Source organism: Carcharodon carcharias, chromosome 3, assembly GCF_017639515.1.
Source record: "Carcharodon carcharias isolate sCarCar2 chromosome 3, sCarCar2.pri, whole genome shotgun sequence".
NCBI classification, from domain to species: domain Eukaryota; kingdom Metazoa; phylum Chordata; class Chondrichthyes; order Lamniformes; family Lamnidae; genus Carcharodon; species Carcharodon carcharias.
This window is the reverse complement of record NC_054469.1, coordinates 75,066,179-75,090,951: the sequence shown is the minus strand read 5'-3', so window position 1 is coordinate 75,090,951 and position 24,773 is coordinate 75,066,179. Positions and strand designations below refer to the sequence as shown.

At 40.8% G+C, this 24,773-nt stretch overlaps 2 protein-coding genes across 7 annotated transcripts in view; both read left to right on the top strand.

The window, feature by feature from the left end:
- LOC121276434 (cytoplasmic dynein 1 light intermediate chain 1-like) overlaps positions 1–1,032 on the top strand; it is a 74,369-nt gene extending 73,337 nt beyond the window's left edge. For all 3 annotated transcript variants that reach the window (XM_041184829.1, XM_041184831.1, XM_041184830.1), the window contains one exon: positions 121–1,032. In XM_041184829.1, the coding sequence (XP_041040763.1) occupies positions 121–230 (110 nt within the window). In that variant the 3' untranslated portion in view covers positions 231–1,032. The remainder of the gene's footprint in view (positions 1–120) is intronic.
- Positions 1,033–8,843: 7,811 nt separating this feature from the next.
- The window catches only part of cmtm6 (CKLF-like MARVEL transmembrane domain containing 6), a 99,815-nt gene continuing 83,885 nt past the window's right edge, over positions 8,844–24,773 (top strand). Inside the window, exons 1-2 of one of the 4 annotated variants that reach the window (XM_041184835.1) lie at positions 8,844–9,030; positions 9,853–10,302. In XM_041184835.1, coding sequence (XP_041040769.1) covers positions 10,156–10,302 — 147 coding nt within the window. In that variant the 5' untranslated portion in view covers positions 8,844–9,030; positions 9,853–10,155. Of the gene's footprint in view, positions 9,031–9,358; positions 9,470–9,493; positions 9,650–9,852; positions 10,303–24,773 lie in introns of those variants that run through there. The other 3 variants (XM_041184836.1, XM_041184832.1, XM_041184834.1) reach the window with 3 other exon arrangements.

The following is a 24,773-nucleotide window of genomic DNA, read 5'->3' as shown; positions in this document are numbered from 1 at the left end:
CATCGATAATTTCTTGAAATGACTAATATGCTGTTAAAATTGCAGGTGATTGATATCTAATTTGTTTTTCCTGCTACTTCAAATCATCAAGTATCCGTCTTCCTCCTTTCCAATTTGTAGGTCATAAACCAGTCTTAACAGATGTACAAGCAGAACTGGACAGAATTGCACGTAAACCAGAAGCTGTCTCTCCAACCCATACATCCATAGCAGAAGACAAAGCATCCTGAAGAAAAGCTACCAAAGCGAATCTTAATACAATACTCTGTTGTTGGCTTTGCCTCACCCTTTTCCTTCAGAATGTGTACTGAGGATCAAAGGCTGTTTTTGAAGTAAACTGGACTACTACGTTTTGAGTCTTCAATGAGTTGTTCAATGTATGTAAGGAAACTATATTGAGAAGAAAATACAATGCTGCAAATATGATTCTGGTAATGTGTTTTCTGAGAGGAAAAATAATGAGATGAGCTTAATTATTGGAACTTGCATCTTTGGCTGCAAATTAGCATTATTTGAACAATGTTGATGTGTCATCTGTATTTTCCAGGTGTTCATTTGGGAAATGTCTCATACTGATAGTAAATACGGTGCTTGAAACAAAGGTATCTAAACATGTATTGCTGGCCAGAGGCGTAGCAGGAATTTAGGTGACATAAACTTTCAGAAACTTGCATCCTGAAAATACTGCCTCAAAGATGAATTCTTGGTGGCCAAATTTAAAAAGTATGCAGAACTGAAGTATTCTTACAACAGTCTTTAAAATGCTGAACAAAATGGCACAATGCCTAATTTTGTATAGTAACATGTTACTTGTAAATTGCAATGTTAAGAAATGAAGAAAGGGGGCAGAGGTCAGTCACACAAGGACAGTACTGTACATTACTTCAACTTGAACTCCTCATCCTTTGTTCTAGTTGTTAGTATAGTACTTCCTTTACTCAACCCTGTCTGGTTTCTGTATTGTGCTGTTTCTAATTACAGAAAGATGTAAGGATTGCAATCCTTCAATAAAGTTGTATTTATTCTCTGCAACAGATCTAAATCTTGTTGGAGGTTATTCAGAAAATATACTGGTAAATCAGCTGTTGTTCACTAACAGTGTTTGTCTATGCACTAACTTCAGCTATCCTTTTTGTTTGCATTTATTGTGAAAACTGATCTGTCCAAATCTACTTTGTTTTGGACTGATGCTGAACACCTAAATCTGTTTCTTGCACATCATCACCCACCTCACCATTTAAAACTCCAGGAATTTTGTTTTTCGCAAATGTTTGGAAAGTAACCTCCTGTTGGACTGTTGCTTTTGTGTTTAATTAGAGTTGAAGTACTTGCAATTTCTGGAATACTTTTTTTGAATTTTCTTTCTTTCTCTTACTGTCCTCGCCTCTGGAAAGGATTACTTGGATGGCCTCCAAACAAAGACAATTCAGATTTTTTTTCCACGCAGAATGTAATATTTTTTATGTTTAACAGTATTTAGGATCGAAATTTTCTCCTACTAAAATATTTTTAACAGTTGACGTCCCAAATAGCAGAGCTAAATATTGGATAACTGCTTCCAGTGGTGAAGACAGAAAAGAACTTCAAGAATTATGTACCCAGTAGTTCAAATAAATGCTTACCTAACCCAAATCTGTGTGCACACACTGTGCCACATAAGTGTGATCTTATTTGTCTTTGATATATAAATGTATTTGGTTAATGCACTACTTTGGTATGGAAATGAGCCACATAGATCAGCTTTGTCCTGATTTTAATGCTGTTTTCTATTGTGACTCAGATTGAATGATACAGTACAGAAGGACACTATCCAGCACATTGTGGCTCTGCAGACTCTTTGATAGAGTTATCCAACTCCTTGCTCCCAATAGCCCTGTTTTTTTTTAATATTGTCCCAGTATTTTTCCAATTCCAATTCTTTTGAAAGTTACTATTGAATCTGCTTCCACCACCCTTTCAGGCAATGTATTCCAGATCAAAACAACTCATTGCATCTAAAAATAATAATAAAATTGTTTGTTGTGCCAGGTTCTTTTCCTAATCACCTCAAATCTTTATTTCAGCTAGACTCTTCTACCACTGGAAACAGTTTCTACTAATTCACTTCAAAACAATTCATGATTTTGAACACCTAGCACACCAACTCCTGTTTTCAGCTCAAAAACCCCAATTTTTCCAGTCTCTTCATGGAACTCAAGTTCCTCATCCCTGATACCATTCTGGTAAACCTCTTCTGCGCCTTTTCCTAGGTCTTGACATCCTTCCTAAAATGTGGTACCTAGAATTGAACACGCTACTCTAGCTCGGTGTTTTATTAGGGTTTAACATAACTTCTTGATTTTGTACTCTTGGCTTTTATTAATAAAACCAAGGATCTCAGATGTGTTTCTAATAGCTTTCTCAACTTGTCCTGCCACTTTCAAAGATTTGTATATATATTCTTTGTTTTTTCTATTCCTGCACTCCTTTTAAAATTATACCCTATTGTTTATATTGCCTCTCCTGATTCTTCCTGCCAAAATGTGAGATTTCACATTTCACATCAATAGTTTGTGTTGACTAAATTGGGCTTGTCTGAAATTCACCACAGTGGAATTATCTACAAATACAGTCACGGCTCACCCATCAAGCATGGCACTTTGTTGAGGTTTTGCTGGGCTGTCTGTTCATGTGGAACTGCACCCCATTTTGAGATACTTTTAGAAAAGCAGAGAATATTTTCTTCCAAATCCTGAGAGGAAGACTTACAAATAAGAGTGGACTCTTTTCAATATTTTGAACTGTAACATCTTGCACGACACTATATCCCAAGGCACTTCACAGGATTGTTATAAAAAAAATGGTACTGAGCTCCATCAGACATTAGGACACATGACTAAAAGCTTAGCCAAAGAGATGGGTTTTAAGGAATGAAAGAGAGGTGGAGAGGTTTAGGGGGAGAATTCCAGAGCCAAGGGTCTAAGCAGTTGAAGGTATAGAGACTGCTGGTTGGGCAATTAAAATTGGGGATGCTTAAGGGGCCAGAATTAGAACACTGATATCTCTCAGGGTTGCAGGGCTGTAGAACATTACAAAGATGGGGAAAGGCAAGGCCTTGGAGAGATTTGAAAACAAAGATGAGAATTTTTAACACTTGAGGTATTGTTTAACTGGGAGCCACTCTAGGTCAGCAATCACAGCAAGTGATAGGAGAATAGGACATGATGCGAATTAAGAAATGGGCATCAGAGTTTTTGATTATCTCAAGTTTACAGGGGTCAGGACATGGGAAGCTGGCCAAAAGTACGTTGTAAAAAAACAAACCTAGAGATAGCAAAGTCATAGATGAAGGTTTCAGCAGATGAATGGAGGTGGGGCAGAGTGCTGATGGCACAGATATGTGGTTAGAAGCTCATCTCGGCATCAAGTATGACACCAAGGTTGCCAATGAGAGGGACTAAATCAGTGGCTGAGAAGTGGGGGTTGAAGATGCTAACTTTGATCTTACCAATACTTAATTGGAGAAAATGTCTCATCCAATATTGGGTGTCAGACCTGCAGCTTGATAATTTGGAGACAGTGCAGGGTTAGAGAAAGGTGTTGGTGAAGTAGAGTTGGATGTCAGCATTCAAGTGGAAACAGACACTCTTCAGATTATGTCACAGAGGGGCAGTGTGTAGATGAGAAATGGGAGGATGCCAAAGATCAATCCTTGTGGGACACCAAAGATAATAGTGTAGGAGCAGGTAGAGAAGCTTTTTCAGGTGATTCGCTGACTAGAACTTGACAAATAAGAATGGAGTGCAGTCCTACCCAACTGGATGACAATGGAGACACCTTGGAGGAGCATGTTGTGGTCAACCACATCAAAGGCTACAGACCAATTGAGATGGACGAATTTGCATTAGCCATATAGGATGTCATTTGTGACTGATAAAAACTGTGACAAAGAAGTTCATGAGTTACTCCCACTTGATAGAGGTAAGAGTGGAGGAGGGGTTTAAGATGGTTTGTAGAAGAGTAAAGAAGTTGGGATTTATCTTTGCATTCCAGGATGAGGGCAGGACCCAAGATTTGTGCTTTGTATTGCCCAGCCAGATATGGCAGTGAATGAATAAAGCAATTGTACACCAAATCCTTTCATTTTTGGACCCTTGGACTTAAGGGTGTGGAGATAGCCATTCCAAGAGAAGTGGCCAGGGTGAGAGAGTGTAATTGCTTTCATTAGGACTAGGGCATCAAAGGTAGAAATGAGCATGTCATAAAAGCAAAAAACCGCGGATGCTGGAAATCCAAAACAAAAACAAAAATACCTTGAAAAACTCAGCAGGTCTGGCAGCATCTGCGGATAGGAGCACAGTTAACGTTTCGAGTCCAAATGACCCTTCAAGAGAACTAAGTAAAAGTAGAAGAGAGGTGAAATATAAGCTGGTTGGGGGGGCAGGGGGTGGGGGGGGGGGGGGGGGTTGCGGTGGATGGGGGAGAGCTGGATAGAGGACCAGTTGGAGATAACCAAACTTGGCTATTCCAATGCACTGCTGGCTGATCTCCCACATTCTACTCTATAAATTTTAGGTCATCCAAAACTGCTGGTATCTTAACTTGCATCAGGTCCAATTCCCCTATCACCCATGTGCTTGTTGACCTACACTGGACTCCTGTCTTGATTTTTAAAATTCCCTTCCTTTTTAAATCCCTTCATGGCTTGCCTGTCTCTGTAATCTCATCCAACACCACAACCCTCTGAGATACCTGCATTCCTCTAATTCTAGCCTCTTGTACATTCCCAATTATAATTGCTCCACCATTGGTACCTCAGTCCAAAGCTCTGGAATTTCCTTTCTATACCTCTCTACCCTGCTCTTCTTTAAGTTACTTCTTAAAACATACCTCTTTGACCAAGCTTTTGGTCATCTGGCCTAATATCTGGTTTTGTGGCTCTTTGTCATATTTTGTGTTATAATACTCCTGTGAAGCGCTTTGGGACATTATACTAAAGATACTCTATAAATATAAAATGGTGTTGTTTAGATGAGAAAGATGGAACAAGGTGAAATGCTCAAAGTAAGAAAAAATGCCATGAAATAAGGAGCAAACCAAAGTGTGATTTGCTGATGTGTTGCACCGTCACTGCAACAGTCTAAGAGGGGCAAGTGATGGAAGAAACAGGCAGACGGGGATGTGTCAGTTAGGGGTAAGGTGTTGTCACCCTCAGTCAGGTTACCATCAAGGCCATGATATTGATGCAATCATCTGCAATAAGCTCACGGGTGGCAAGGGCCTTGTTCACAAGTGAATGGGTATTCTGAGAGAGGTGAGAGGACCAGTGATAGCTGATCCACTGTCAGGGTCAGCCCTGGGAGGGTGAGTTAGATGGGGAGGAGATTGGCAAGATTAGCCCCTATAAGGCACACAGGATGGAAGGTCAGTGAGAGTCAGATAGGGTATTTGAGGTTGCTAGGTTGCTGCTTTTAAGGGGACAAAAATGGGTGTCTTCTGAGAATGTCAGAGAGGCACCCTGAGAAGATGCAGGCTTATCTAGAGGGACCCAAGCTTGGGATGGGGGCAGGAGGTCAAAGAATACTGAAATGTTGGGTTAGGGATTTAGGAGGACAGAGTACCTAAAAGGGGAGAAATGAAAGGAGGCATGATGACAGGAGAGAGAAATCGAGGAAGGGATAATGGGAAAAAGAAATGAAAAAGGGAGAGAAATAGAAGTGATGGGCTCAGGTCTGGAGCAGCAGTCAAAATGCATAGAAATGGACTCGGGGAAAATGCAAGTTATACAGGCCTGATTATTTAGCAATTATAAGGATACATATAACCTGGTTGTAAAGGAGAAATACATGGTAGACAATTAGTAACTGGACTTTTTTTTTAATTTGAGCACCTTCAAAACAAAGTTTTAAATTTTGTCTGGAAAGCAACATTACCACCTGATTTTCTCAGTCAACTACCCTGGGTATGCCTGAAAATAGGCAGCAAATTCAGAATTTGCTTCTCATCAAGATTAATAGCCCTATTTTAGTAGATACTTACTATATCAGGACCATGATTACCCTGCCTCCTAATGGCATTCTCTTGGTTTTCTTTTGCAGGAAAAAGGGTACAGAATTGTAGTTAGGTAGACATTCCACACATGGGTGAACTCTGATTGAAGGCCAAAAGATTCACAAAGCAGTAACTCTATTGAAGGAGGCAGGGATAAAATGGTCCCTCGGCTACAGTAGCAATATCACTGACCTACCACAAACCATTTATGCTAAGTGTGTGCACTTCGCAACAGTTATGAGGTGACAGATACAGGACCTGGTTTGTGATGGAATGATGATGGGTGTGTTTTGAATACTTTTAAGTTTATGTTGAAGAGGACAGTAAGGAAGATGTTGGAAATTGAGTCTAAAAATTGCAGAAGGCTGGGGAAACAAAGGCAGCAATACCGCAGAGATGGAAATAAGCAGCCTTGAAGCTAAATAGGCTGGGTTGAACAAGGGTGTTACAAATTCGGGTCCACAAAAGATTTCTACTCGTGGCAGTTGCTCCCTTATGTGGTCTGCTCACATTAGGCTGTCCAATTCTGCTTTGGGCCGTTTATCTCCGCGAGGACAGCTGCTGGTGACTTGCACTCTAGCTATGGTGGTTTGCAACCACACCACATTTTTTCAGCCCTGCTGGTTCCCCACTATTTGCAATGCATTGTGTTACTGCTGCTTCTGAGGATGATGACATTAGAACCAATAAAAAAATCACCTAGAAATTCTGTAAATCCTGAGATAGCAGGTACTTTGCCAATTCTGTTTGGAGGCATTCCTGGAGATCACATGACATCTGACCATGTGATGCCTGATCACATGACATCTGATTACATCATTTCTACAAATATTATTGCGTTTACCTGATAGAGATTGGGTCCCTGTAATGGAGTATCTTTGTTTGTGGTTTCACAACAGCAAGATCCAAGAACCAAGAGACCATCTGTGAGCAAGTGAAGAGGGGAACCTGATGGTGGGGAAACCATGGGTGGAAAGGAGGAAGAATCAGATGAGAAAGAATGAAATTGGGGATGGACAAGAGGGGAAATAGAGGTGGGGAATTTGAATTTGGGGGAGCAATTCACAAAGGAAGCCAGAGATGGAAGGAATTTTGATTTCACCAGTAACTAATACAAACTCACTGAAATTGCTATTAATTAACTATTAATTAAGTGGTAACAGTCAGATTCCCCTCATAACCAACAGTAATACAATATGTCACTGATAATCTATATGTAATTAATAGTAATAGGTCTACTAGTTAGATATCCTACCTGTAACTGGTATCAATCATTTAGCTAGTTAACATTTAATCTGAAACTACAGCCGGAATCTCCCTGTACTGTACAAGCTGTGGTCAGGCTCCCCAGTTTTTACCAGACCAATCTCTCTCGCTTTTCCCATAAGCTCTGGTTTGCACTCTGGTTCCTGTGGAGGTGACAATGATTTGGACTTCACATGACAAAACCAAGCAGCACAGATCGACATTAACCAAACTGATAGTTCATACAAAGGCCATGCAAGCTCACTGATTGAGGACTTCTCACATGATACACCAATATTTCTTGTTCCCTGAGTTCAGACTCAATAATGAGGAGTTTTCATAGAATTACAGAAATTACAGCACAAGTGGAAGCCATTCCTGCCCCACTGCTGGCAATCTTGCCTGTAACATCATGTCCCCCACCATCAAAAGATCTTTTTATATTCCTCCAGTATGTATACTATATATATCACATTCCCTTTGAGATGAAATTTTAGTCTGCATTTAATTGTCTATGGTCTATTAGCCATCAATTCAAGAACTTTCCTTCTTCTTTCCAACTTCTTCCTCCCAGTGACAATCCTTGTTTTCCATTTACCTAGTTCCCCATAAGCCCACCAATGAAAATAACCTTTCACTATTTATCCACAGTAAGGTCTCTGGATGTCACTCATTTCTTCATTCGTTGCTCCTCTCTCAGTGCCATTCCTATTCACCACCTTGCTGCTGCTTCTCCTAGCTCTCTGGAAAATTCTGGTCTTCATGCTGATGCCCTAACCACTAGCTTGAGTCCCAATCCTCTGTCAAGTGGTGCATCTATCTCCCATGATCTCAAACCTCTTATTCCCCCATCTCTCCCCCAAGGTTCCCATCCCCCAGCTTCTCTCCCCCAGTCTCCAATTTTACCTCCCGATCACCACTTTATAGTTTTCCATTGATACCTTTCTACCACCCCAGCCCCTGACTCTCACTGGGATCGTTTCTGGGGAAGGTGGGACCTGTACAAGTGGGACGGTCTACATCTGAAAATTTAAAAATAATGGAAATAGGTGGGAAAAGAGTGGGAAATTTCCATTATTTTTAAATCTATACCTTTTATGCCCTTTTAGTCTTATTTCACCCCACCCCCACTAGAGCTATCTGTACCTTGCTTGTCCTGCTATCTATTCTTAATTAGCACATTCTTTTAGATATCACCATCTTCAACACCTCTTTGTTCTTTTGTCTGTGACATCTTTTGATTATCTGCTCCTATCACTGCTTGCTTGTACCGACAATCACACACTCTCACCTTAAACCAGCTTATATTTCACCCCTCTCCTATTTTTACTTAGTTCTGTTGAAGGGTCATGAGGACTCAAAACGTTAACTGTAATCTTCTCCGCCAATGCTGCCAGACCTGCTGAGTTTTTCCAGGTATTTCTGTTTTTGTTTTGTATTTCCAGCATCCGCATTTTTTGTTTTTATCTGGCGTAGGGAAGGCCTGAATTTACCTTGTTGGGCCCCGGAGGAACATCCGTCTCCCTCATTTCCACAAAAGGGTTAAAAAGCACCTTTTGAGATCTTTGCAACTCATGCATCTTCAGATCAGTGGCAGCAAAGCCACAACAGTTCTTTCTACCCAGAGCGGAGCTGAAATGCCGCCGGGTTCCCTTTAACGTTATTTTATTACATTTGAAGAAGGATCGCTTTTGCTCCTATTCAGAAAAGCGGGTTAAAATCAGAGTTAGCGGGATGCAAACGGCTTTCTATCGGGTAAGCACTGTGGTGTATTTTAACTGCGCAGCTTCCTCATGTCCATTGGGCAGGTAGGGTTAAAATCCCCCCTTTTCCCAAAGGGTTTTAATGCTAACTCTTAAAACCACTGGAGTCAGATCATTCATCTAACTCCACAGTAATTATGCTTGAATACATTTTTAACTCTTCTCAGTTCTGATGTAAGGTCACCGACCTGAAACGTTAACTGTCTCCAAAGATGGTGCCGGAGCGTTTCCGGCATTTTCTGGGTTTTTTTTTATTTCAGTGATTCTACTACTTTCCGTAACACTACAGAAGCGTCAGCTTCCTGAAAATCTCCGTTTGCTTAACTGCAGAGAGAAAGCCACACAAAATAATTTTCCATTTAACTGAGCAGAGAATTTCCACGCGGCCACACACAGTAACCTCTCCAACACTGGGAATTGGAGTTTAGTGGGTAAGATGTGGGGAAGGAGCGGAAAATTCCCCGTGGATGCTGGGCCTCCCTAATCGGTTTCTTTTTGTGTGTGTGAGTCAGACGAAAGCGAAACAAGGAAGTGCAGCGGTTGGGAGGGAGTGTTCGACTGGACTAGAGGAGGGAGAGAGGGGCAGAACCGGCCAGGGCTGCGGCCGCTTGGTAAGTGGGCAGAGACGGTGAGACTGTCGGTCTGCTGGTGTAGGAGATGATTGGGGGTGGGGGTGGGGGTGGGGGGACTGCCACTGTTTGGAAAGGTGTGGGGCTGGGCCGGGCCGCTCAGTTGGCGGCATCTGGTTGCGAGGCGGAGCGGGTTGGATCTGAATTCACCGCCTCTCCTGACAAACATTTTTTTTAATTCGCAGATTTGTTTGGTTCTTCCAGATCTCGCAATGCCAGAAGCGACCGCCGGAACTTTGCGTTCCTGGAGTTGAGAACGAAAGGCGCAAAACCTGTCGATTGGATGTTAATTGGATTTTTTTTGCCAGTAGAATCGTCCACCGCTATTACTTGTTTAAAAGAAACCAATCGGTCCCGAGGGGATTCGGTATAGTTTCGGTTTCGAGTTTTTTTTTCCCTCCCAAAAAAATTCCGAAGTTGTGCCACTGTTTGCGGGATTATTTTTGCGGGAGAAGTGGTTGTCGGAGAGTTAAATAGTCAGCGACAGAATGCCGCTTCGACAAGAACACGGGAACGGAGACATGGACCCGGAGGGGGTTTACCAGACAACCACGGAGCCCATCCATGGCTCGCACGCCTGCTGTAATCTTGTCTACCTGGCCAATCCCAGAGCAAAGCTGAAGGTGCTGCAAGTGGTGAGTTTTCTCTGGGAAGTTGAGTCCCTTGGTGTCTGTATTCTGTCTCTTCCACGTGGATGGGAGAATTATTTTGGGGCTTATTTCGCAACACGGGCTGAGCCAACGTTTTAAAAATCAATTAGATTAAGGGGCTTGACTGAATTCACAGGTAAGGTTTCGCTCAAGTGGGACAATAATACTTTAAAAAACTGGAGAAACATGTATGAGAAAATGTGCCGGTAGGGCTGCCAACTCTACATGGGCGGGCTTCAGGAGTTTTCGTCATAAAGCCTCCAACAGTCAAACGGGATGTGCTAAAAGAAAATGAACTTTTCTTTTCATGTTCCTATGATTTGGCTCATGGATTGCTCAGTGTCCTTGAGATTGATCTTCGATTCTTTGAGACTCCAGGACAATCCTGGAGGGTTCGCAAACCTAGCTGAACGCCCCTAAGTTAGGATGTACATTATGCGGAGAAGGAAGAACGAAAAGGGCCACAACTTCAAAATCCTAAGAATGAATAAATTGTATCATCTGTACTTATGCTATCAGTTTCAGAAGAGTGTCATTACAATGCCCAGGATGTGCTGATTTCCCTGATTTATATTCATCATCCTATGTCCCTCTTTTTTTGTCCCATTTGAAGGCCAATGCAAAAATGCCCGGTGCACAGTGATAAGCCAAATTGGCTCCTTGCATTTGGCAGCACAAGGTACTGCTAATATGACAGCAAAGTGGGTAGAATTGAATGGTGAGTAGGGGAATACTTTGTTGGAAAGAGAGCATGAAGCCCAGGAAACTATTGTTTTGAGAGAGAGTCAGAAGATGAACTATTAACTACAGAACAGACATTGTTGACTGAGGAAACCAGAAAATAAGTTATTTTGTAAGATACCTAGAAATAATTCTAATACTGTATTCAGTTGTTTCCCTTGGCACAGAATTGGTGAAGTCAATATGTGAAGTAATAACCAGGACTTTTATGTATAAGTAATATTACAAGACTTTTTGAATGTAATGCTCTATGCAAGTGACTATGTTGAGGTTTTGAGACGTACAGATTGGAAATGTTTTACATGTGAACCCTGGTCACTGTGGAGCTAATTTATTTATCTGGGAAAACCGTGGTTGACTACAATGAGCAGAGGCTAAGGTGGGAATAGTCACCCTGTCATTCCCATTTTGATGTTTGATGAGAGTTTGGTTATGATTTCCCCATCCCTTCCCTTAAACCCATGGGAAACCTGTCAAAATGTGGTAACTTTGATGATGTCATTCAGGGTTGCTGATATGCATGATTCAATACCCCAGCATGGGTTTCCACTTTCAGACAGAAATGAAGAAAATGGGAGGGGTAGAGAGATTTCATATCAAGGCAATTTATGTTTCCAGAGAGATGAATGAGAGCTTATGCTAGGGTGTGTTAACATGCTGTAATTAAATTAAAATTCTTTTTTATTACAAAGAAATTCAATCCCATACGTGTTGCGTAATAGCAGTAGGCAGTGTAATGTCTAAGCTCTACTCTTGTGAAGAAAATCAAATTGACCCAATGATTTGAAAATAACTAATACACATTTTCCTCACATATCTGTGTAATATATAAAGTTTTATGTACGATTTAGACTGTGGATGGAAATGAAAGTAATGGAAAAGGCACAGCATAAATTTATGAAGAGATAACGGGCAATGCTTATAGAGAGACTTGAAAAGTTCTGGCTTTTTCACTTGAACTGAGATGGTTAAAGGGTGATGATTATGAAGAATTGCACTAAGGAAAATAATGATAGTGTTTCAACTGGTGGACAAGGCAGAACAAACTTAATATAATTATGAAAATAATTAAAAGTCAGAATGTAGAATTCTGTGCTATAACCTGTTGTTGAAGCAAATAACATTTAAGAAAGAATCAGGTAGTTTGGAGAAGAGTAATATTAAATCACTTGGGGAACAAACAGGAGAATGAAATTAGACTGGGTGATTCTTATCCAGAGAAAAGTACTGGTTCAGATTTGGTGGACCAGCTGGTTTGTTTCTTTGCAGCACTCTGGTTATATATTAACATTAGCATTAAAACTGGAATTGTATCCATGTCCCATTTGCCTATCAAACTTTGGGCAAACTACCTCATGGCTATAAAAACAAAAAAACAAAAAAACTGCGGATGCTGGAAATCCAAAACAAAAACAGAATTACCTGGAAAAACTCAGCAACTCTGGCAGCATCGGCGGAGAAGAAAAGAGTTGACGTTTCAAGTCCTCATGACCCTTCGACAGAACTTGAGTTTGAGTCCAAGAAAGAGTTGAAATATAAGCTGGTTTAAGGTGTGTGTGTGTGTGTGTGTGTGTGTGTGTGTGTGTGTGTGTGTGTGTGTGTGTGTGTGTGTGTGTGTGTGTGGGGTGGGGGGGGGGAATGGGTGGGGGCGGGCAGAGAGAGAGAGAGAAGTGGAGGGGGTTGGTGTGGTTGTAGGGACAAACAAGCAGTGATAGAAGCAGATCATCAAAAGATCATCAATAGAACAAAAGAACACATAGGTGTTAAAGTTGGTGATATTATCTAAACGAATGTGCTAATTAAGAATGGATGGTAGGGCACTCAAGGTATAGCTCTAGTGGGGGTGGGGAGAACATAAAAGATTTTAAAATATTTAAAAATAATGGAAATAGGTGGGAAAAGAAAAATCTATATAATTTATTGGGGAAAAAAAGGAAGGGGGAAACAGAAAGGGGGTGGGGATGGGGGAGAGAGCTCAAGACCTAAAGTTGTTGAATTCAATATTCAGTCCGGAAGGCTGTAAAGTGCCTAGTCAGAAGATGAGATGTTGTTCCTCCAGTTTGCGTTGGGCTTCACTGGAACAATGCAGCAAGCCAAGGACAGACATGTGGGCAAGAGAGCAGGGTGGAGTGTTAAAATGGCAAGCGACAGGGAGGTTTGGGTCATTCTTGCGGACAGACCGCTGGTGTTCTGCAAAGCGGTCGCTCAGTTTACGTTTGGTCTCTCCAATTTAGAGGAGACCACATTGGGAGCAACGAATGCAGTAGACTAAGTTGGGGGAAATGCAAGTGAAATGCTGCTTCACTTGAAAGGAGTGTTTGGGCCCTTGGACGGTGAGGAGAGAGGAAGTGAAGGGGCAGGTGTTGCATCTTTTGCGTGGGCATGGGGTGGTGCCATAGGAGGGGGTTGAGGAGTAGGGGGTGATGGAGGAGTGGACCAGGGTGTCCCGGAGGGAGCGATCCCTACGGAATGCCGATAGTGGGGGGTGAAGGGAAGATGTGTTTGGTGGTGGCATCATGCTGGAGTTGGCGGAAATGGCGGAGGATGATCCTTTGAATGCGGAAGCTGATGGGGTGATAAGTGAGGACAAGGGGGACCCTATCATGTTTCTGGGAGGGAGGGGAATGCGTGAGGGCGGATGCGCGGGAGATGGGCCGGACACGGTTGAGGGCCCTGTCAACGACCGTGGGTGGAAAACCTCGGTTAAGGAAGAAGGTGGACATGTCAGAGGAACTGTTTTTGAATGTAGCATCATCGGAACAGATGCGATGGAGGCAAAGGAACTGAGAGAATGGGATGGAGTCCTTACAGGAAGCAGGGTGTGAGGACCTGTAGTCGAGGTAGCTGTGGGAGTCGGTGGGTTTGTAATGGATATTGGTGGACAGTCTATCACCAGAGATTGAGACAGAGAGGTCAAGGAAGGGAAGGGAAGTGTCAGAGATGGACCACGTGAAAATGATGGAGGGGTGGAGATTGGAAGCAAAATTAATAAATTTTTCCAAGTCCAGACGAGAGCATGAAGCAGCACCGAAGTAATCATCGATGTACTGGAGAAAGAGTTGTGGAAGGGGGCCGGAGTAGGACTGGAACAAGGAATGTTCCACATACCCCATAAAGAGACAGGCATAGCTGGGGCCCATGTGGGTACCCATAGCCACACCTTTTATTTGGAGGAAGTGAGAGGAGTTGAAGGAGAAATCGTTCAGCGTGAGAACAAGTTCAGCCAGACGGAGGAGAGTAGTGGTGGATGGGGATTGTTCGGGCCTCTGTTCAAGGAAGAAGCTAAGGGCCCTCAGACCATCCTGGTGGGGGATGGAGGTGTAGAGGGATTGGACGTCCATGGTGAAGAGAAAACGGTTGGGGCCAGGGAACTGGAAATTGTTGATGTGAAGTAATGTGTCAGAGGAATCACGGATGTAGGTGGGAAGGGACTGGACAAGGGGAGAGAGAAGGGAGTCAAGATAACGAGAAATGAGTTCTGTGGGGCAGGAGCAAGCTGAGACGATCGGTCTACCGGGGCAGTTCTGTTTGTGGATTTTGGGTAGGAGATAGAAGCAGGCCATCCGAGGTTGGGCGACTGTCAGGTTGGAAGCTGTGGGAGGAAGATCCCCAGAGGAGATGAGGTCAGTGACAGTCCTGGAAACAATGGCTATGTTATTTTTGCAGCCGATTGACTGCATATTTATTAATTTTGATTGATGTATTCAAGCTATCAACAAGTCGAACCAATCAAATTGCTGTAAATATTTATCAAAGATTTTTAAGTGCTATCTTGTTTGACTCAACTAAGTAATAACATACAGGTAAAATATATAATTTAAATTCATGTTTAGTGTAATAAAAGTATTTCAACTTATCTGTAACATTTGCCCAATTCTTGTTTTTGGTGAATCTATTAAGTGTTGCTCATAATGCCTAAACTCTGTTAGTTTTAGAGCTTTTAGTCATCTGTGAAATAACTTGGAATTCTTTAGACAAAAAGGCACTACAGAAATTCAAGTTGTTGTTATGGTTGGCTCCAAGAGCTATCTGTGCACCATGTGCAGTCCTGTTCAATGTCATGAGAAATCTGTTATTGTTTTGTTGCTATTTTGGCTCTTTGTCCTTCCTACTAATGCTGCACCTCCACCTATCTGGCCTAGCTCTATGTTCTTGACCACTCCATCCCTTTCCCTCCTTTCCCCTTGTCTACCCCAGGACCAGCCCAAACCTGAACCTGGTTAATTTTGCGTTATAGGCCACTTTTCCAGCTCATTGGGCCTTGTGATAAAAACCGGTTTCTATACACACATAGTTGTAAAAAAAATGGTTGGAAACAGGTCACGGACAAGACTACATACAAGAGGTGGGTTCGTGTATTTATTTCAGTAACTGGTGTCTCGGGAAGAAATTTAGTTATCTATAAGGCAAACATTTAATTTTTAGGAACCAGTCAAAAAACAATTACTTCGTTGTGTTGAACACATGGCTCACAACTCCATTCTGGAATCCTTTCACTAGAAATGCTTGCTAGATTCTATAGTCTGAATCTTTCATTTGGCCATCTGGTGAAAAGGGTGACATGGCTGGGAGATGTATCCTAATCTCAACTAATTTCCAAGAAAGGAATATGGTGGTGTGGGATGGCTGGTGGTTGCTCATCTCCTAAGTTAATGAGTGGGGGAATTTTGAAAACAGCACAGGGCCTATGCAATCTGCTGATCTATAGTCTTTTTTAAGCCCTTTTAAAGGGTTCTCTAGCAAGCCCCCAGATTCCTGGACATCAGGAATGAATGGATGTCCTTTCCTTCCAGTGTTGCTAAGATGCAAAGGATGAAAGTATATTGTATAACATGCATACCAATTGCCTAAAATTATAATATGTTTGCATATCTATGGGCCAATGGGAAATTATGCAAATAGTACATTGCCAGAAGATTTGGCTTTTGCATATCTTTGTCTACCCTTGGCTGGAGTTATGCTATACAGATCTCCAGTGGAAGATCAAAACTGTGTTTTGCAGCTAGGCAGTTACATACATTGATTGCAGAAGGTTGCAACTGCTTAGATACGTTTAATCAGTAATGAGTAATTTGTCAATTCTTTTTTTCAAATATCTTTTTAGAATGAATCATGTTTTTGGAGTGCTTGTTTATTCTACAAAACAAACTGAGTTAAAGAAACAAAGGGCTAGCATTTACATAGCATATTTTATAACCTCAGGATGCTTTACAGCAAGTGAAATACTTTTTTAGATGTAGTCAGTTGTAAAGTAGAAAGTGGGACAGCCAATTTGCACACATTGTCCCACAAACAGTAATGAGATGGTAATCAGATAATCTGTTTTAGCGATGTTGGTTGGCTGGTTTCCTAAATCTCTCCGAAAGCAATCAATACCATCAGCAGGGCAGGACTGTACAAGATTTTGGGGAAAATTGGCTGTCCATCAAAGCTCCTCAATCTCATCTGTCCCTTTCATGACAATAGACACTATTGTACAGTTTGATGGCAGGACTTCCGATTAGTTTCAGGGTGAAGTACAGAGTGAAACAGGACTGTGTCCTAGTTCCCACTTTGGTATTTTCTTCTCCATGCCCCTGACCTTTGCCTCCTCGGCAGATATGGAAGGAGTTTACCTGCATACTAGGTCAGATGGCCAGCTCTACAATTTGTCTACGCTGAAAGCGAAGTCAAAAATACAGCAGGTCTTGATAGAGAACTCCACCATTCTGATGATGCTGTGCTAGTTGCTCACATGGAAACACAGCCACCAAGACTAGTGGATTGTCTTTTCCATGCCTGTAATTTGTTTTCCATTACTATAAACATCAAGAAAACCATGATAATGGGACAGGGTGTCACACCTCTGCCTTTGACCGCTCTAAATAAAATCCTGCTGGAAGTGGTTCGCAAATTCTTCTACCTTGGGTGAAAAATCTGTCTCCTGATGCAGAACTTGAAACGCTCATGAAGCATGCACCACTGATGGTGACTGACAGTTAACTGCCAAGCATTGTTTGAAATTTAAACCAGGCGATTGGATAACATTTGCTATAATCTTCAATGTGCTAAGAATTACATTGGCAACCAATTTGAGATAATGGATGCGTTGGTTATGATTTTCCAAAAGTCTGTAGAATCTTGAAAAGTCCTATCAGATTGGGAGTTAGCAAATGTAACTCCACTATTTAAGAAAGGAGAGAGAGAGAGAAACAGGCCAGCTAGTCTAACATTAGTCATTGGCAAAATGCTGGAATCTCTTATTAAGGAATTCCTAAAAATGAACTTAGAAAATCAGAGTGTGATCAGACAAAGTCCACTTGGTTTTACAAAAGGGAAATAGTGTTTGACAAATTTATTAGAGTTCTTTGAAGATGTAACTGGTAGGTGTTATGATATAGCAGTTGGTAAAGGTTGAGTTATTTAAAATCCCAGAGGGAAACTTTAAACAGCTGTCTTAACCTATATTTTCAATTGGTATGTTTGAGATGCAGCTCTGAATTTGGGAATAAAAACCACCAGGCATTGAGGTTTTTTTATATAAATTAAACATTTATTAATTTATTAACAAATTTAAACACATGTCTACAAATTACTACCATAATAACTTTTAAACAAATCCCCAAATTAATCATCCCCAGATAATCTTCCCCAAGGCAACAAAGCCCATAGACTTAAATAGACACCAGGCAAAGCATGTTTTATGTTACAAATTGAAAAAGAGGTTCCTTTCAATTTGGTTCCTTTGCAAAGTTGTAGGTTTACAGGCGGCTTAGTTATTACAGGGCTCTGACCTGCGCACACAACCTCCCTAGCTTTCCCTTTGAATGTAAATTTTCATTGTGTCACTAGGTCTTTGAACTCCACCTCTTCTAACAATAAAACCTCTTTCATAGTACCAATTTTGTTAGTAATATAAACATATTGCTTGGTGTCTCCTAACTAGATGCAAGATTTCACCCCCCAGTCTTTGAATGATTTTTTTTAACAAAATGCTAATGTACCCTGTACCTTAATGTTTACCATCTCAAAACTACTACACATCAAAGCACCCAGACTAGCTGGCTTTAATCCAATTAGGCCACACACACACACACACACACACACACATCCTGCTGCAAGTCCAATTGAAAAATAATTTCCAATAACATTTTACACATTAATATTGCTTCATGACATAGTGTAGATATATGGGAGCCAGTAAATGTAGTATACTTGGATTTCCAAAAGACATTTGATAAGATGCCACACAAAAGATTAGTGGACAAGATAAGGATGCATGGAGCAGGGGTTAATATATTTAACATGGATAGAGGTTTAGCTAATGGACAGGAAGCAGAGCGTATGTGTAAAACAAGGCATTTTTAAGTTGACAGGCTATGACAAGTGGAGTGGTGCAAGGATCAGTGTTGGGGCCTCAGCTACATACAATCTATATTGATGATGTAGACGATGAGACCAAGAGTAATGTATCTAGGTTTGCTGGCAATACAAAGCCAGGTGGGAAGTATAGCTGTGTGGAAGATACAAAGAGGCTTAGACAGATTAATGGGCAACAAGGTGGCAGATGGAATATAATGTGAGATTATTCACTTTGATAGCAAGAATAGAAAAGCAGAATTTTTTTTAAAAAAAGTGTTAAACTTTTAAATGGTACTTGGATGTACTGCCACAAGGAACACGAAGCTAGCATGCAAGTATGCAGGCAGTTAGGAAGGCAAATGGCATGTTGACATTTATTGCAAGGTGATTGGAGAACAAGAATAAGGAAGCCTTGCTACAATTGTACAGGGCTTTGGTGAGACCACACCTGGAGTACTGTTTGCAGTTTTGGTCCCCATATTTAAAGAAGGATATAGTTGCATTGGAGGTGGTGCAGCAAAGGTTCACTAGATTTGGTTCCTGGGATGAGAGGGTAGCCCTATGATAAGAATTGAGTAAATTGGGCCTATACTCTCTGGAGTTCAGAAGAATGAGCAGTGATGGCACAGAAACATATACGATTCTGAATGGACTTAATTTGATAGACACTAAGGTGTTTCTGCTGGTGAGGAATTTAGAACGCAGGTGGAGAATCTTTGGAATTCTCTACTCTGGAAGGCTATAGATATTCCACCATTGAATATATTTAAGAGAGTGTTTTTGCACCTCAGGGAGCCAAGGAACATGGGAAGGAGGCAAGAAGTTAGAGTTAAGACCAATATTCAGCCATGATCATATTGAATGGTGGAGCAGGCTTGGGGGGCCATATGGTCGTCTACTCCTATTTTTTAGGTTATTCAATATTTATTGAAAGTATTACTTTGTTATTGATTTAAGGTCATCTAAAACTCTGCTGTCCATGCTAGTCCTCTCTCATGCCTGTGCTCACAGATCTCCATTGCCTACCGGTCAAGCAATGTCTTGCTTTTAAAATTCTTATACTTGTTTTCAAGTCCCTTCATGGCCATGCTCCTCCCTATCTCTATATTCTCCTCTAGTTTTATAAACCTTTAAGAAATCTGCACCCCTTTAATTCCAGCCTCTTGTGCATCTCAATTTAATTGCTTCACCATAGGTGAATTTGCCTAGGACCCAAGGTTTGGAATCCCCTTCCTATACCTCTTCACCTCCCTATCTCACTTTCCTCCTTTTTCCATCCAGCTTTTGGTCAGCTGAGCTAATATTTCACATGGCTCAGCATTATATTTGGTTTTATAATGCTCCTGTGAAGTGCACTGGATTATTTTATTATGTTAAAGGCACTATTTAAATACAACTTGTTGTTGTTGTTGTTATTTTAGGAGACAAGAAGTTAGAGCCAAATGTTTAGGTGTTAGTTGTTGCGAAAGAAAGAACACAAGAAATAGAAGCAGGAGTACACCATATGGCACACAAGCCTGCTCCACCATTAAATACAATTGTGGCTAATCTTGGGCTTCATCACCATTTTCCTGCCCATCTCCTATATCTTTTAATTCCCTGAGATGCCAAAAATGTGTCTATCCCAGCCTTAAATGTATTCAATGATGGAGCATCCACAACCCTTTGGGATAGAGAATCCAAAGATTCGCACCCCTTTGAGTGAAGTAATTTTCCTTCATCTCAGTCCTAAATGATCAGCTCCTTATCCTGAGACTGTGCCCCCATATTTTAGATTCTCCGACCAGCGAAAACAATCTCTCAACATCTACCCTGTCAAGCCCCTTCAGGATTTTGTAGGTTTCAATGAGTTCGCTCTCATTCCACTAAACTCAAGACTATAAACCCAATTTACACAGCTTCTCATCATAGGTCAACCTCGTCATCCCAGGACCAATTTAGTGAACTTTCATTGCACCACCTCTAATGCAAGCATGTATATTCTTAAATGTGGAGACCAAAACTGCACACAGGATTCCAGTGTGGTCTGACCAAAACCCTGTACAACTGCAGCAAGACTGCTTTATTCTTGTACTCCTATCCCCTTGCAATAAAGGTCAACATAGCATTTACCTTCTTAATTGCTTGCTGTACCTGCGTGTCAACTTTCTGCATTCCTGTACAAGCACACCCAAGTCTCTTTTGAATATCAATACTTGCAAGGTTCTCACCTTGTAAAAGAAAAATAACCTGCTTTCTTATTCTTACAAGCAAAGTGAATAACTGCACACTTCCCTATATTATGTATCTGCCAAATTGCTGCCCATTCAGCCAACCTGTCAATACCTCTTTGCAGCCTCTCTGTGTCCTCCCCACAGCTTACCTTTCCACCTAGTTCGGTATCACCAGAAAACTTAGATACATTACTCTGTCTCTTTACTTAAGTCATTAGTATAGATTGTAAACAGCTGAGGCCCTAGCAGTGATCCTTGTGGCATTCTACTATTCACTGCCTGCAACTTGAAAAAGCCCTGTTATTGCCCACTCTCTGTTTTCTATCCATTAACCAATCCTCTATTCATGCTAATATATTACCCTTAACTCCATGAGCTGTTATATTAACCTTTGGTGTAGCACCTTATTGAATATCTTTTTGAAATCCAGGTATACTACACCTACTTGTTCCCCTTTATCTACCCTACTAGTTACATCCTCAAAAGAACTCTAATAAATTTGACAAACAGGATTTTCCTTTAGTAAAACCATGTTGACTTTTTCTAATCATTGTTAAGACTTCCTCAATAATAGATTCCAACATTTTCCAACAATTGATGTTAGACTAACTGGTCTATAGTTCACCATTTTCTCTCTCCCTCCTTTCTTGAAAAGTGGTGTAACATTTGCCAACTTCCAATCAAGTGAGTCAGTTCTTAAATCTAAGGAATTATAGAAAGTCATAGCCAACATATCCACTATCTCTGCAGCTACCTCTTTTACAACCCAAGGGTGTAGGCCATGAGGTCCCGGAAGTTAGTTGGATTTTAGTTCCTTAAGTTTCTCCAATACTTTATCTCTGCCGATTTTAATTTCCTCGTTTTTAGCCCCTAGGTTACCGTCTATTTCTGATATGGAACTTGAGTCTTCTACTGTGAAGACAGAGAAACAAAATATTTGTTCAATGTCTCTGCCATTTCCTCATTCCCCATGATTTCTCCTGTCTCTGCTTCTAAGGGACCATTGTTTACTTCAGCTACTCTCTTCCTTTTTATGTACCTATAAAAGCTCTTTGTTGGTTTTATATTTCTGGCTCATTTATTCTCATATTCTGTCTTTTTCCCTTTTTTATCAACATTTTGGTGGCCCTTTGCTGACTTCTAAAACACTCCTAATCCTCAGACTTGCTATTTTTTTTTTTGCAACATTGTAAACCTCTTCTTTTAATCTAATACTACCTTAACTTCAGCTGAGTAATAGCATTCTGCTCTCTGAGTCAGAAGGTTCCCTTAAGTTCAATTCAACTGTAGTGTTTCCTACAGTACAACAGTGACTACACTTCAAAAACCACTTAATTAGCTATAAAGCCCTTTGAGATATCTTGAGGTCATGAAAGGTGCTATATAAATGCAAATTTGTTCTTTAATTAAATTAGAGGATTACAGGCATATGCCTATGCTGCAAAATGTTCCTTTGGGATGTTCAGGTTATATGGACATTCAGGATTCTTATTTTTGTCCTTTTGAAAAGCCGTGAGCACTGAAAGACATTGTTTCACTGCACACAACTTATTCCACATGCAAAAAAATCTTTGCTATACAAAGTCCTTTTACTACGACCTCCAATGACTTTGTAAGGTTCATTCAGTTAGTAGATGAGGCATAGAGACCAGGAAGGGTAACCAATTCAATACCCGATTTCAGCCGCAGGTGGTTGGGGTACCTCTGTTGTTTTTAGGTTAGAGAAGGGGAGCTTATTTCTCTTGTCCTGTGTAAACTCTAATAAGGGATCTCATGCATAGGAACATGGCTACCTGCAAGTTCCCCAAGTAATACACCACCCTGACTTGGACAAATGTTGCCACCCCTTCACTGCCCCTGGGTCAGAACCCTGGAAGTCTCTCTCTAAAATACTGTTGGTCTACCTACAGCACATAGACTGCAATGGTTCATGAAAGCACCTCACCATCGTCTTCAAGGGCAATTAGGGATGGGCAATTAATTCTGCCCTTACTGGTCACATACAAATCCCTCAAATGAATAATTTTTTATAAGTGGATTTTGGGCAAAGGTGGAATTAAAAACTTGACAGGGAAGTCCATTCAGCCAAAAACCATGCCAATATTCACCACCTATGTTTAAAAATGAATATTCCTAACTTAGGCAAGATGCTGTATAGGGACTACCAATCATAGAGAGAGGGAAAAGCTGACAAAAGGAAATAAGTCATTTTAAAATTGTAAAGTTTCCCTTCATTCATTTGTTTTGAGAGGTGGGGGGATTAGTGCAGTTTGTTACTCAATATTTACAAAATTATTTTGTGGAATTCCCCAAAATAAGTTTTTGTAATTTTGTGGTATGACTCACAGTTGTATTTTCCTGATACCATGACAAGTTGTGGGTGTAATCTGAGGCCTTTGTTATCTTGCTAAAATTCAGATGACAGATTTGCAGGGCCAAAGAAAAAAAATCCCATTGCTCACTTCATCAAATGAACGGTTGTAGTTCAGGGGAAGGAAGTCTACACTCCCTGGGGAGTTCCTTTATCATTGCCATGAAACCAAACTTCAGAAATGTTCACTTTAATTTGGGACCAAAATAAATATGAACACTTTCAGTCTCAGCAAACAAGTAATGGAGCTTACTTTACTTGTTAGTGCAGGAATATGAAATTAAAATGAATGTGTTTATGTTTGTCACTTGTGAAATAAGTTTGAACATCAGGTACACAGTGAATGTTTCTAAAATGCTGCCTCAGGATCTCTGCTTTTCTACTTAGAAACTCTGGAGTCCACAGTGTTATGCTGTGCCGAAGAGGCTCCTCTGTTTCCCCTGAATAGCTGATCACTATGTTCCTACTGTTAATTACTACAGCTGTCATGTGTGCATTTTTAATTTCTCTTGCATTTCTTTGAGCTGCAGCTCCACCCAGTGCACTAGTTGCAATGGCCTATGTTAAACACACCACATTGGTGCCAAAAAGAACAATCTCCAAGATATGACAAAATCAACTCCAGCTTCTCAAAGGATAAAATTAGGATTGGGTAAGATACAAGAGTTTTCCCTTTCATGAAATGAAATAAAATTCAACCAGAGCTTCACACTGCAGCTAAATCATCAGTTCCTTTCTCCCCCTCTCATTCTGATTCTGCTGCACTGACTGCGAGAGCCTTTGACATAGAAAGGTACCCTCATTAGCCATGAGTGACAGGCAAGTTGTCTGCAGTTAACTGAGCTGTGTTAATGAGTAAACCACAGTAACAGTGATGAGTATTTAAAGATTTTTTTTGTAAAATACCAGTTCATAGGCTCTAAAAGGCATAAGCTTCACTTGTGCTGTTAAACAATCATGTTCAACAAAGAAGATAAGACAGTATCAAGCTAAAAGAAGAGACTTGCACAAATACAAGGGAAGTGGAAATCTAAACTAGGACTGTTGTAAAAAGCTACATTGGATGCAAAGAAAATAAGAGATGCAAAAAGGGACTATGAAAAAAATAACAAGGGGTGTCAAAGCTAACAGCCCAAGTTTTTTTATAAATGTATTAAGTGGAAGAGTGGTAAGGAGGAATGTGGTTTCATTAAAGCCTGGTACAGAGAATATGGATAATGAGGAAATGAATGCTTGTTAAATTGAATCCATTTCACATAGAGGAAGAGGACAAAATACCAAAATACAAAAGGACCTAGTTTAAGTTGAGAGGAGTAACTTATTGGATTTAATACAAGTTTTAAAATAATGTTAATGGTGAATATAATAGGACCAGATTAGTTTCAACCCAGGACACCTGGCGATCACTTGACTTGGCATCAGATTCAAATTAATATTGGAAAAGGTGAAATTTACCTCTGATTGCCCAATTTTTGGGGTGGCTTTCTCTGGTGCTGCCTGCAAAATTCAGGTCAGTGCTTTGGCTGAAGGAAAACAATTATACATTCAAGTTTGCAGTTGGCACTCAGGAGTGACAGTAATTTATGTAGATGGGAGCTGGAAGTTACAATTGGACATAGACAGATTAAGTGAATGGGAAAGGCTACGACAGATGGAGTTCATTGTGAAAAGTGTGAGATCATCCACTTTAGAGCCAATAAAGACAACCCAAATGGTTTTCTTAATGGCAAGAGACTAGGATTTGTGCAGGAGCAAATGTTGCCATTCTGTTTTGTATTTATATTGAGTTT